Source organism: Drosophila gunungcola, unplaced genomic scaffold (assembly GCF_025200985.1).
Source record: "Drosophila gunungcola strain Sukarami unplaced genomic scaffold, Dgunungcola_SK_2 000001F, whole genome shotgun sequence".
Lineage (NCBI taxonomy): Eukaryota > Metazoa > Arthropoda > Insecta > Diptera > Drosophilidae > Drosophila > Drosophila gunungcola.
Genome location: NW_026453197.1, coordinates 4,089,905 through 4,103,243, shown reverse-complemented (window position 1 = coordinate 4,103,243; position 13,339 = coordinate 4,089,905). Strand labels below are relative to the sequence as shown.

General features: G+C 34.9%; 1 protein-coding gene across 3 annotated transcripts in view; it reads left to right on the top strand.

Moving 5' to 3' along the window:
• Positions 1-13,339, top strand: part of LOC128261800 (hemicentin-2) — a 49,280-nt gene that overhangs the window by 1,923 nt on the left and 34,018 nt on the right. For all 3 annotated transcript variants that reach the window (XM_052995664.1, XM_052995666.1, XM_052995665.1), the window contains one exon: positions 2,416-2,725. In XM_052995664.1, the coding sequence (XP_052851624.1) occupies positions 2,581-2,725 (145 nt within the window). In that variant the 5' untranslated portion in view covers positions 2,416-2,580. The remainder of the gene's footprint in view (positions 1-2,415; positions 2,726-13,339) is intronic.

The window sequence follows — 13,339 nt, the reverse complement described above, 5'->3', positions numbered from 1 at the left end:
ACGGATACCCAGCTGCCTTTAAAAGCATGTGACAAAGGTCAAGGACCTTGCAGCACTTTTTGCATGTGCCCTTTTTGTGACCATTAATTAAACGGAAAGGATGGGAAGTAGATGAGCTTGTCTCTCATTAATCTTATAACCTCATAGAGAACGCCCTAAACAAGACATATGTCTGGGGACAATCTCAAAAAACGACATTGAAATCGAACCGTTTCCCTGAACCTCTCTTCACCGCCTTTCGTGTTCTTCTAATTGAATTTGGTTTCGAGCCTTTTTGTTTGATTTTTCCTCTTAAAGATCAAGTGGTCTCCAGGTGCTTTTGTGGCTTTTTGGCCGGTGTCCAGATGATTAATGTGCAACGAGGTTTGTTTAATTAACTTGTATTTATGTCTGAGTACACAGACGACAAGACAATGGCCAGACGCTTTCGTTGACAAGTGGATGAGTTCGAGTGACTCTACGATATATAATAAGTATACTTATAATGGGCTGAGTAAATATCATCAATGCCTGTTTAAAATATATATGCAGTGGTTGTTAACTTTTATTTAATCATTTCAAATGCCCCAAAACATAGTGAAAACCACCAATTTCAATTAACCATCGATGGCATGAAAAAAACAATTACAGCACGCAGTTTAAGCTGATTCCATGATAATTTGACTACTATTGTTTGATTGGCAGCAACCAACAGCTCATTACATAATAGCGCCCACAAAAACATTAAATGCTGTGATTACCTGTAGTGTCAGAGGGTATCGGAATCGGAATTGATTCAATTCGGTTCGATTCAATTCGATTCGGTTTGATTCGATTCGTTTCGAGTATTTAGTACATACAATATCTATGGGATCGCTTGTGGAGGACTTCAATTAAGACCGCGCTGAACTCGCTGGCACAATTTGTCGTCGTTTGTGTAAAAATTAACATTTTAATTGGATTTTGGCCTTCACATATTTGCGAGTGATCAAGGCTCGCGCGTTGCATACCTTTACCGCTTTACCGCTGCACAATTTATGTATTTCATGGCCCAATAAAAAACTATTTGAGTGCGGCGGGCTGCGATGTAAATATTAATGCAGTGGCTAGCATTGGATAAGGCTACGGAACTGGGCAGGAATACCATACCATCCGTGTGACATGGTGGCGATAAGCAACTTGCCAACGCACAATTTATATGGGGGCTTAAACAGCACAAACACAAATTCCGAACCAGAAAATGTATTTAATGTGACAGCAATTTGATACGGGATAAATTATGTGAATGAGGGACATTTATTATGAAGGCCATTGGTTAATATCAATGTTTACTGATGTTAAATTATGTATGTAAAATTAAATTTCAAAGAGAAAACATGTTTTACCATGGCTTTTCTTTAAAAACATGCCTTATTGAGTATTTGGTTGGGTTCAGAAATGAAATTATTATAAGTTTTTAGGGTACAACGAACAGTTTTCAATTCGATGCTAAATAAATATAACCACATTTTTAGAATTTTCAAGGTAGGGTTTTTAAGAAGACACCAACGAAGTCGCTACCGGATATTGCTTGTAGGAACGTTGGGTAATGATGGTATAAAAAACATTTGCATTTTTGTTTAAAGTCGTTATAATTTGGCTTTAATATTTAATATTTCAAAATTTAGATTTTATTGTTGTCTTTTGAATAACTTCTCCAAATGATCAATAAATTAACTTTTATAAGTTCATATTTTCGATAGACACATTCAGCATTTTTTATCAGTAAGAATGAGCAGACAAAAGTCTTCAAGCAGACCAAATGGCCCTCATGCAATTTTGATATCGAACGGGTTTAAGAAATATGAAGTGCAGAAAAAGACAGAAGAAAAATTAAGTCAAAAAGCATATTTTATTTAAATATAGTTTCATATTTTGACAGCACTGAGTTTTTCCAAAGGGGATTAAATAGCAAACACGGTTAAGTGCATTGCAAAAATAGCAAAACAACAAAAAATGAGCAGCATCTATTCATGCTAATACCTTTTCATAACTATAAATAATTGAAAATATTTTTATACCCTTGCAGAGGGTATTATAATTTCAGTCAGAAGTTTGCAACGCAGTCAAGGAGAAATCTCCGACCCTATATTTGCTCTAAATAATACGACTATATTATTAAGCTCCCATAGAAACAATCAAAATATTTAAAAAAAATTAATAAACAAAATATATAACTTCTCTTTATTTTAAATTTATTTTTTTTAAATTTCTTTTTGAAATAATAATAATAATTTGATAATTAAGAAATACGCTTTTAACTTTATTCAAAACATATATGTAAATAAATCAAAATTTCAAGCTGCAAGGATATATGATCTTCGGCTTGCCGAAGTTAGCTTCCGTTCTTGTTTCAAATATAATTGTTTTAATAAAAACATTCTCCTCTCTTTATAGAATGCACTTCAAAAGCCAAATTGAGCCTGTCCTTAATCAAACCGCTGCCGGAAATGTGAACCGAAACCCCAGAATTTAAGGTGCAAATTAAACTCAAACAACCGCCTCTGAGGTGAAATACTATAACTAACCGAAGTCAAGCAAAACGAGCTAGGCAAAAGGACCATGGCCATGGAGGGCAAGTGCTTTGGCTGCATCGCAACGCCAATTCTTGTTATAGTGTTAAGCGTTTCGAGAGCTTGTGCAATGCAGCAACACCACCTGAGTCCTGAATCCCACAGCCCACAGCATCCAGGAATTCAATCATTAGGTAAGTTGCATTCACTTTGATTCCCATAAATGTATTTCAATTCTAGAGCTATGAAAGCAAACTTAATTCCCTGGGTCTTCTGCTATATGTATGGGATGAGTGGTCCTTCAAAGTTTCAAAATTTGTATTTAAGTTTATTAAAATTGTAGGTATTGCATATTTAATGGCTTTACAACTGGTCAAAAAGGAGCTATAACTAATAAATAGGGGTAATTAAATGTAATTGCAAGTAACTGAGTTAAACGAAAGTAATTGAAATGAAATTACTTAACTTCCTCTTGCTTAAATTATCTTTCACAAGTTACAAAATAACAACATAACCTGAAAAGCTAAGGTAACTTATTAAGAGATTGTCTGAATTTGACAGCATTAAAATAACTTGACCTGCAGGTCACAGCACATTTCCCTTTATAAATCAAAGAACATTTTTTCTGCTACCATTCCCTGACTTAATTCCAGGTGTATGAGCAGTTTTTTTCCGGCCTGGCATAGCTTAATGCAGTGAACGCCTAAATCAATTATGGCCAGCAGGCGGAATGCGAACAGAGGACTCAGAAAAATAGGCAAATAAACCGAATGAGCGAGCAAAGAATAAAATCTACTTAGCACATGTAGACTTTAATTAAATCATGGCCAAAGTGGGTAAGGCAGGGTAGGCAGACCCGCCCACCAGCCATCGCGGCCTTCATCTAAATCTGCAGACACCCAGCCGGAGCACATCCTTCAGAGCCATTTTTGGGAAAGGGAAAGAGAAAGGCAAAGGGAAAGGCGGCCACCAAGCCCTGAACTCTTTCGTGGTTGTGGCTTTCAGACGGCGGCAGTCAACGCGCCAAGGCTTTTTATGGTTATGCTTGGCGTTACTTACTTGGTGATGTTGCCCACTTTCTCTGCAAGCCAAACACACAACGATGACGTTTTGGGGGCTAAAAAGTAAATCGTAATAGGGAAAATCTGTTTAAAAAATTATAAATAGAAGACTTAAAGGTGTTGCACAACTGATGTGAAAACACTTTACATATAAAACCCCTTTCTTGACTAATGCAAAAAGACTTAAAGTTTATTTTTAACACATATTAACACATTTTAAAAATAAACTATAGCTAGTATTAATTCAATACCATAAAATATATCCCCTATACTTCTTAGTTTCAGTTCTGTACAAAAGAGTCTAAAACTTTAGTCTAAGGCCTTATTTATAAACAACATGCGTTTTATTTTGATACTTTCGCGGTATTAAATTATTATTAATTTTATTAAGAAATTTTTAATACCTAATAGCTTATAACTTATGCAACAATAGTTAATGACATGACATTTTTTTTTCTGTGCTTGGTAGCTTGCCAAAAATTAGTAAAAATTATGTTTCTTTTAATTTTTTGTTCTATGAAACCTAAATACTACTTTTAGGCATTTTAGATTTATAGTGAAGCCAATTGTTTTTCCTTTTTTGCAAACACTTCGGTTTAATATTGTATAGGAATCTATACCACTGAACTGTGATATATATTCTATGCCAGACCACAAACCTTTTTTTCAATAAGAACACAAAAGGAAGCTAACTTTAAATTTGATGTACCATAGCAGATTTAATACAAAACGACTTTATTATGATTAACTACTATAAATTTTGTGAGAGCAATATTCTATAGCCCTGGGATTTTTAAACACTTTTAACTTACAAAGTAAATAAGTCTCGAGCTATATGTGTATATATTTAAAATCAACACAGCTCTTCTTTTAAGCTGCTCAGTATACCAAAAGATGGAACAGTTTACGAGTATTCTTCCTGCACTGTTTGTAAGCCACCTGCATTTGTACACGGTTTTCACTTGTCTGCATTGTTCCATCTATATGTAACCTGGGTGTTGACTTTTGTTGCCAGTGACTTGATGATGTGGGCAATAACAGAAGGCTCCCTATCATAAAAGAAACTCAGCCAGCCGGTTGTTCCTTGCTTTGTCGCTTTTTGGACGAAAGTCAGCCACAAACTGCCGACGAGAAAGTCGAAGGAAGTGCGAGGATGATGGCCAGAAAACCTTCGTCTGAAGTCCCAAGGGACTTGCAGTGGCCACCTGACTGAAGAGTCCGGAAAAACCAACTCAAACTTTCCTGTTGTTTCACTCGTCCACTCGGAGACGAAGAAGTAACGAAAAGAAAAGCTGGCAGGCGGGAAATTGATCGTAAAATTATTTTATTGCCCCCCAGCCTGGCCGCACAATTAAACTCGAGTTTGTGCGAAATCCATAAGCCATCAAAGGGAATTATTTAAAATTCAAAAATTGTGCACAAACAGTTGTCGTGTCAATTAATAAAAGTTACGATTATTTTGTAGCAGCAAAGAAGACTTCAAGAGTGGCCATTCTGACTATTGTTGCCTCGTTTGAGAAGGGCTATAAAAATGTTAATAAAAGGGTTTTCAAAAGAATCATTTTAAGAACCCCTCATTATTGTTTTTTTTTTTAATAATAAAACAATCTTTATCAGAAGCCCAAGAAAGTGGGCAATTTAATAAATGAAGGGCATTGTTGTTAAATTAATGACCCAACGCAATTGATTAATTGGTCATTACCATCATTTACATTTCAAGTGGAATTTATTTAATGTACTTTTAATCATATCTTTTTGCAAAGGGGAAATAAATAGTAAAGAATTGCTAAGAAAACTATTTTTTGAAGAATAACCAAGTGCCCTTAAGGGTAACTGCAAGCACAAAAAAAAATGTGTACCAGAAAGCGGTTTTATTTCCTACCCCGTATTCCACTTTAGCTGGCCCTTGTTGCTTGTGTTTTATCATACAATCCTGGTTGCAGGACCTTTGGCTATTACGGCATGGATATAAGGAAACCATATAAATACAAGCTCATAAAAATCATGGCTGCATGTCCTTTGTGTTGAATTGTGGCTTATGGTCCTGCTCGTACAGCTGTGCGTCCCATTTTTTGTGGGTCAGGCCAGATGTTTTTAATATTTATTTAGCAATATGTCTGGAAGTTTATACTTGCGCTGTTTTTTTTGAACAATAGGTAAATTCAATGAAAATAAAACATTAGTTTTTTGCTAGCACTAATGCCCTTCCTTTTAAAAAATTTAATTTTATCAAAATTTATAAAGTTTCTAGCTCTTTTCTTACGTATCCTTGAAGTCTCGTAAAATGGTTTTATAGGATGTGTTTGTTTTCAGATCTGGCTATTATAATAATTATTTAAAAAAAGTTTAACTTTATGACAGCGATTTTTAAAAGTTGCCTGAAGATATATTATTGCATCTAATTTCGAGTCAGCTATCGAAAAATCGAATATGCCAAGCACGTTGGCCAAAAAGCAATCTAATTTAAATGACTGAACAGACGCACAAAAACAAACGGATGCCATGTTCCAGGGTCAGGAATAAATGATAGTTGCACATGTTGCAGATGCCGAAGCATTGTTCCTGCTGCTCCTGCAGTCAGAGATCCAGATAATCGTGAAATTCGTGAAATGCTCCTAACTAAATTCCAAATTTTTAGGCTTGCTATTAAGAATTTTATTATATTAGAGATTCTCTGCACGAGTCGAGGTCAAAATAAGCTTTGAGCTAGAGCTTGATTTGTTAGTCTATGGTTTGGAACCATAGAAATCATTAATGAGCTATGATTCCATTGATAAATTTAAGCTCGAGAATCTCACAACAACAAACAAAAATATTTAACCAAGCTCACTTCACTTCAGTAGGAACGAAGTCTCGTTCAACTTTAATAGCTTTTTTCGAAAATGTAAATTATCAGAGTGTATTCTTCAACTGAATATTGACAAAAATATCATTGAAGAGAGGCATAACGGCCAATTATAGTGAAAAAGAATCCTCATGTAAAAATTTTCAGAATAAATGTCCATGCTTATAAATTCTTAAAGAATCGTGGTCCATCAATAATCCATTTATTTTGACTTTGGTTTTCAGGCCCGTCGCCTTCAATAACAATGAAGAGATTTATTTTATTTTTAATTTAGTTATGTTATTATCCAAATGCTACAAGTATTTTTACTTATAAATTGACTATCTTGATATGCAAATTTGTTGAAAGATTAAGCTGCTTGAGCAATGAACAAATTTTTTTTGTTAAATCGTAAAAAAATAGGTTTTGAGATGTTTGAATGGAAAACGATTGTAATCGTTTAATGATTAATCAAATTAAAAATTCAAAGCTTGGCATACACTTGTTTGTTTTTGTTTATTTGTAATAAAAAAATCCATTCATAAAACCTTTAAACTAATCCCACCAGACTTTGTGAGCGCCACGCAAAAAAGGTCATTACTATTTCCCGCCCTCGCTTATGTCTTTTTTTTTTTTTGCTAATTCATAGCGTTTACAGTACATGCATGTTTTTGATAATCTTGCCTTCATAAAGTCATTCAGATGAACATTTGCTCAATTTACGACGAACTCTGATACAATTCGAGAACCGTGAAAAACCAATTTTGGTACATTGTGTAAATAATGATTTTGTTCTGCGGTCGCTGGAATGAGTGGTATTCGTTCAGCCGAAATAATCGTTACACATAAATTTCGCCTGGAAAAAATATTAGCTTTGGGTGCCGTTTCACCTGAAGCATGTCTAAAACAAAAACCCACAAACTTTATTTGCTGTGAGTATTGTTCCTTTTTTTTCGTATTGGGTATACTGTTTCATTTGTGAGTTTCGTCACAAAATAATATTTTGTGTTTTTCCGAGTTTTTTTTTTTGTTGATCCAGTACTTTGAATAGTTTCCAAAACATTTCCTGAATTGCAAAAAAATAATTATTTAAAGAGATGGAAAATCATACCAACCCAAATAATGTTTGTGGGGTGAATGTGTGCGAGGACATTGTTCCACAGGTTTCCATGTTCGATTACAAAGGCTTGGGTTTTGGGTTTCTTATTGGTGTGGCGAAATCTGTAACAAATCTTTTCTACTGTGAAAACATTACCCTTACGAGGCATAAAAGTTGACATATGTAACGGACGACGCACATACAGATTTACAATGTGAAAGTCCGGATTGCTTGTGACAATAAGCCAAAAAAGAAACACGAAATCGAAAACCAAGGCACACATACATACGTGGTTATAAATTTTGGTGAGATTTAGTGCGGAGGTTGGGGTGAAAGGCCCCTAAAGCCGTCCTCTCAGATTTATTTTCCTTTTTCTCACTTTTGTTGCAACTTTTTTGTTCGGAGTTGTTGTATTGTTTGGAAAGATAGGTTTATGATTTGTATGTTTGTGGGGAAGGGGTGTAGTACTAGTTTAGTGTTATGCATATGCAGTTAAAAGATCGTTTTTTGTTGGCATCAATTTATAAAGCTGTTATTTTGATATTCCATTTTTAGCTTATGTTACTTCACCATTTTTCGTAAGCGCATATAAAGGTTATATAAGTATTAACAGGTTATTCAAAAGAGAAGTCCTGATCAAGAACAATAAGTTTTTGAAGTAGTAACTGGACTGCCTGTTAAGTAATTTTTTTAAACAGGTGATGCAATTATGAAAGCTACTTTCTTTCTCCCAAAATTGATTCTCTTTCTTAAAAATTGCAATCGTGAGCTTTGTTAACCTTGAAATTCACTTAAGAAACCGGGCCTGTTCTAATGCAAGTAACAAAGTGAAAACATTGTAGTTGTAGTCAGTTGGAGCTGTCAAGGAAGTTGTTATTACGCCACACTGCAGAACAAACTCAGATATGCGCCAACAAAAACATAAATTTCTAGATCCTATCAGGGAATTTAACTCAAAGTATTTGAGCGTGGAACTATAGTTTTGCCACAGCAGTTGCAAATTATGTGCACAACAATAACAAATGAATCTGGGCTTAAAACTAGAAAGGCAGGGAGCAAGAGAAGTAGGAGCAAACAAGCTGACTATTAACGATACGACTATAAGTACAGCATACATGCACGCAGACAAAAAGTGGACCCTCGATATTAAAATGTTGGTAGAAAACACTTAATAGTTTTCTTACCAAGAAATTATTTTAAAATAATTGCTACTAATAATTCCGTTTTGGAAAAAGTGTTAATTACAATTTAAGGTTATTATTTCATTATTATTATTTTACAATTTTTTTTTAATTATTCGAGATTTAGTAATGGGTAATTATTTCAGAACTGCGGTTTCAATTTGATTAAAATCGGACTACTATATCATATAACTGTCTTAGAAACAATCGGAAATTAAAAAAAAAAATAAGAAATATAACTTATCTACTTTTTAATAATGGTTAATGGAAATGGTTAATAATTCAGAATTATAACATACTTTTATAAAAATCGAACAACGTTATGACGTTTTAGCTTGTTTTGCATTGAAGTATTTTTAGAACACAATTTAATTTAGAACAATTGAACGAAAAAGAATACATAGTTTTTTGAAAGTAAGGGCAATAAAAGCAATTCGATAATTCTGGTTTCCGAGAAGGCTAAGGACCAGGAAGCTATAAAAAGCACAGAAATTAATTAAATAATATGTCGGAGCTGCGAATACCCACTGTCCTTGTTAGCTCAGAACTAGCAGTAACCTTTTGTCGGTTTCAGCTGCACACTGCCGATTGTTCCCGGCTGATAAAGGGAGCTCCTGGCGAGAGGATGGGGAAATGCGGGGCGAAAATCGCGAACAGCCCCGGGCGGAGCGTAGAGGAAAAGCTGAACCAACAACCATTTTGCTAAATTACAAACAATGCTTATTTGTTGTTTATCTGTGTAAAGCATCTCAGTGACACTTTCAGGCCACCGCAAAGGCAGACTTGCCGACTTGCCAGGAGGGACACAAGGGTACAGAAGGTTACTGAAGGGTACAGGAGGGTACAGGAGGGGACAAAAAGGGCCAATTGAAGGGGAAAACCCTGCGCTCGTAATTGAGTTGATAAAGCTTCGGTGCGGCGCTCGCACTGTTTGTGTAATTTGTGTAATGCATGCAAAGTTAATTACCTCGGGGAGCTCGGTAATTAGAATTGTGATTGAACGCGGCTCGCAGTGCCGTTGACATCCCTTTACTATACATACCATACGCTCCCACCAGCCTTTGCCTTTGCCTTTGCCATAAATCAGTAGCATAATTTGTCCTCGACAAGCGATTGCCATCTATCAGCCATGTACATCTGTCTGACTCACCTGATTGTTCTCGTCTCATTTGCCACATTTTTGAAAAGTTGTCGCCGTCGAGTTGGCAGACGTTTTTCAATTAGCACGGACGGCCACAAAGTTTGGCTAGCACTTGACAGTGTGTTATGGCTACCGAAATATTGCCATTATTTTCTCTGCAATTTTCAGTTGATTTTCGGCCTAATTAATTTAACTTAAGTCAATATAAACTTTGCAGACATAGGGTGGGGGGGTCAGCTTAAAGAAGCCATATCTAGAATTGATTTAAACTTCTTACTGAGTCCCAAAATTAATCAACTACAGTTGATATTAAAGAAAAAAATAACACATGAAACCTAAGCATTAGGTGTTAGGTGATTTGAAATACATTAACAATAAGTGCCTTTAATATGTCCTGTATACATACACACAAAAATCTTCTTCCACTTCATGTATTTTTATTTCAATATAAGTATCAGACTTACATAAAAATCACTTCATATATTTAGTAAACAAAAAGCAGCTTGTCTATAATATGTTTAGAGTTTTACTGGTATTTTTAGTCAAGGCATTGTTTTTAGTTCATTTCTGGCATAAAATAAAAATGGTTTCTTAAAAAAAGTGCACATATAACTATTATTTTGTTACATTATTAAACAACTCGGTGGTTAAAAATATAGTAATTTAGCATACAAGCAAATTTTCCTTGATGTTATTATTAAAAGAAATTTTTGACATATTTTTATTACTGCACTAAGTAGACATGCGTTTATTCAACTAAATTTAAAGGAATGGTCCAGAACTAATACTTAAACTTTTTGATTTTATTTTAATCAACAACTAAAACTGCACTCATTTTGCAGTGTTTAAGCAATTAGAAACTGGGTAGACATTTCGAAATTGTCAATTTTTCAAGTGCACAAGAAAATGAACTGAAAAATGTTACAAAATACGTTTTTCAAATAAATTTCAAATTCATAAAAGTCTATTTCCAAAGGAATGGTTGTGTTTTCTTGTGTTTTGTACTCTAATTATTTGTTTAAGTTTTTCGTTTCGATTACGTGCCTGTCGGATGTTGCCAATTCCCTGAGTTTCTTCTGACGTCTTCAACAGTTTTGTGCCAAAACTCGGACAGGAAAGTTTTCCAAAAGGCAATCAATTAAAAGCAATGCTTGGCTACGGTGTTAGTTTATGGGATTGAAATATTTGTTAAGTTAAATGACGGCTGACAAATGGAGGGAGTTGTTATAAAGTGTTCGGCTTCAAGTTTCTTGAAAATGTTTGTAACTTGAAATGCTAAATAAAGAGTCCTTAACAGCTAACTTCTATATGGAAGTTCTACCACAAAGCAGAGAAAAACTTGTAGCATTTTAAAGGTAAGTAGTGTCGGTAAACTACTTAGAAGTCGCTCTCATCTTCGCCGAATAGTTTTCCCACAGAGATGCTGGCAATCGTCAAAGGCGTCTAAGCACTCAATGTAATTGAGCAACACTTAAGCAATATGCGCCTCATTAGTTGCCTGGCAAATCAAACAAACAACTAGGGAGAAAGTGGAAACGCCGGCTGATATGACGGCACACACACACACACACGAGACACTCCACGGAAAATGGAGGAGGGAACTTCACACCAGAATGATTTCCGTTGGCGTCAACCGGAATCGAGAAAAGATGTGGGAAATTCAAGAAGGGAGCTGGTAAACTGGGCGCCAGCCAGCACGCAACACGCTTCAGTTTAGCTATCCATATGGCCTAACCTAACGTGCCCTCCTTATCTTTGCCGTTCCACTGACTCAAGTTTTGTTACGTGCCTTGCTTAATTTCGAGTATATGCTCTTCAGGTCTCGATTACATGGGATCTCAGATCGGAGGAATGCATCGAAACTTTGCCCACACTCTTAGTTGGCTTTTATTTTCACTTTTCTTGCAGTTTATTAGCGGCAACAAGTTGGACGAGCAAAGAAAAATAATGAGCGACGAGGAAGCTGTGTTTGCTTGTGCAACACTGGTTCATAATTTTCTTTGGCTCCAGTGAATGTGTCTTCAAGTCACCGTCTTGTTGTTCAAAAGTTCCTGGTGGATAATATATACACATATGGATTATATATATACATATATATACCTCCTTCAGTTTTCACCTCTCAGAAGAGGACGTCAAATAAAGTTTAACAACGTTCAAACTCAGAATGCTATAGTAAAGTATATGCACGATTTTCTGTTACAGATGAGTAATATGGATTAAGTAAAGTGCATCAAGTGAATTTACTAATAAATTTTCCATATAACTGCAAGGATATTCCTTTAAAATTTGGCTTACCGAGACTGTCTTCCCTTTTCGATTTCTTAGACTTCTAGATTTCTTTAATATATTAATTAAATAAATTATAAATATTATACATATTTATTATTTAAAATATCTTATTTACTATACATATATAATTGTTATTTATATTTTAATTTAAATATTTTTTTATTGATTCGATCAGGTTCCGCAGCTTGTTTATTCATTTAATGTTGTTTGTGTCATTTAAGTTAAATGAATAATTGTGTATTTTTGTATACAATACAAGGTTCTTTAACAATTACTGATGCTGATGCAATGATAATGAAATGGCACAATTTATTTGCAGCATGTCCACCATTTGGATGACGTGAATGTTCCAATCAGGCTAATCAGCGTGGATAATCCAGATATGCGCTGCGTCAAGCATAATTAAATGCAAATTAGCATTGAAATGGCAGTGGTCTGTTTGCCCCAAATACAAGCCTGTGGGCCTATTTGGACCCTGAAAGATTTCAGAGAATTTGGCGGTGTACTCGTTTGAAATCTGTTTGCTGTGCTAAGGGAAAAAAGCAGCCTGGGGCTGGATTAGTCGATTAAAATTTTAAACACTGTTTCCCTGCAATTTTCACATATTTCATCGCCAGCTATTTTTGGGCCAAGAGCTGTCAAAATTTTCAAAATGGAAAATAACTGAAAAATTCACAAATTCGCTGCAGGACAAGAGTGGAAAGTTCGCGTTAAATAGTGGAAGAGGTATTTCATATGATGTGGGATGGTAAGCGGTGCTTTTAAAGCCCTCTATAAAAATCATCATAGTTACTCTTCACTGAAATACCACTCTTCAATTAAATACCATATTTATGCCTACAAAATGTAGCATTCTGTTCACTGAATCTCCTTCGCTATGTAGTATTTCTACATGTTTTCCAGCTGTGTTTAATTTTTTCAAATTTTAATTAGCCAAGGTTGCATAAATATGTGCAGAACATGAAAAGATCGCACTACTAAGCAAAAACTTTTTCTTAGTCATATAAATAAAGACCAAGTAACAATAAAGGTGCAACTAACGCTTTAAGGGAAAATAAAACATTTAAGGCCTAAAGGCTAGAAATAGAAACTGAAAGAAAAAAAGTATTTTACAATCACAACGTAAACAATTGTATCCAATAACTGACTCAAACAACTGTTTATATAAATTCAACTCTTTGCATTCGATTGGCAACAGTTGTTGGCTGTCAGT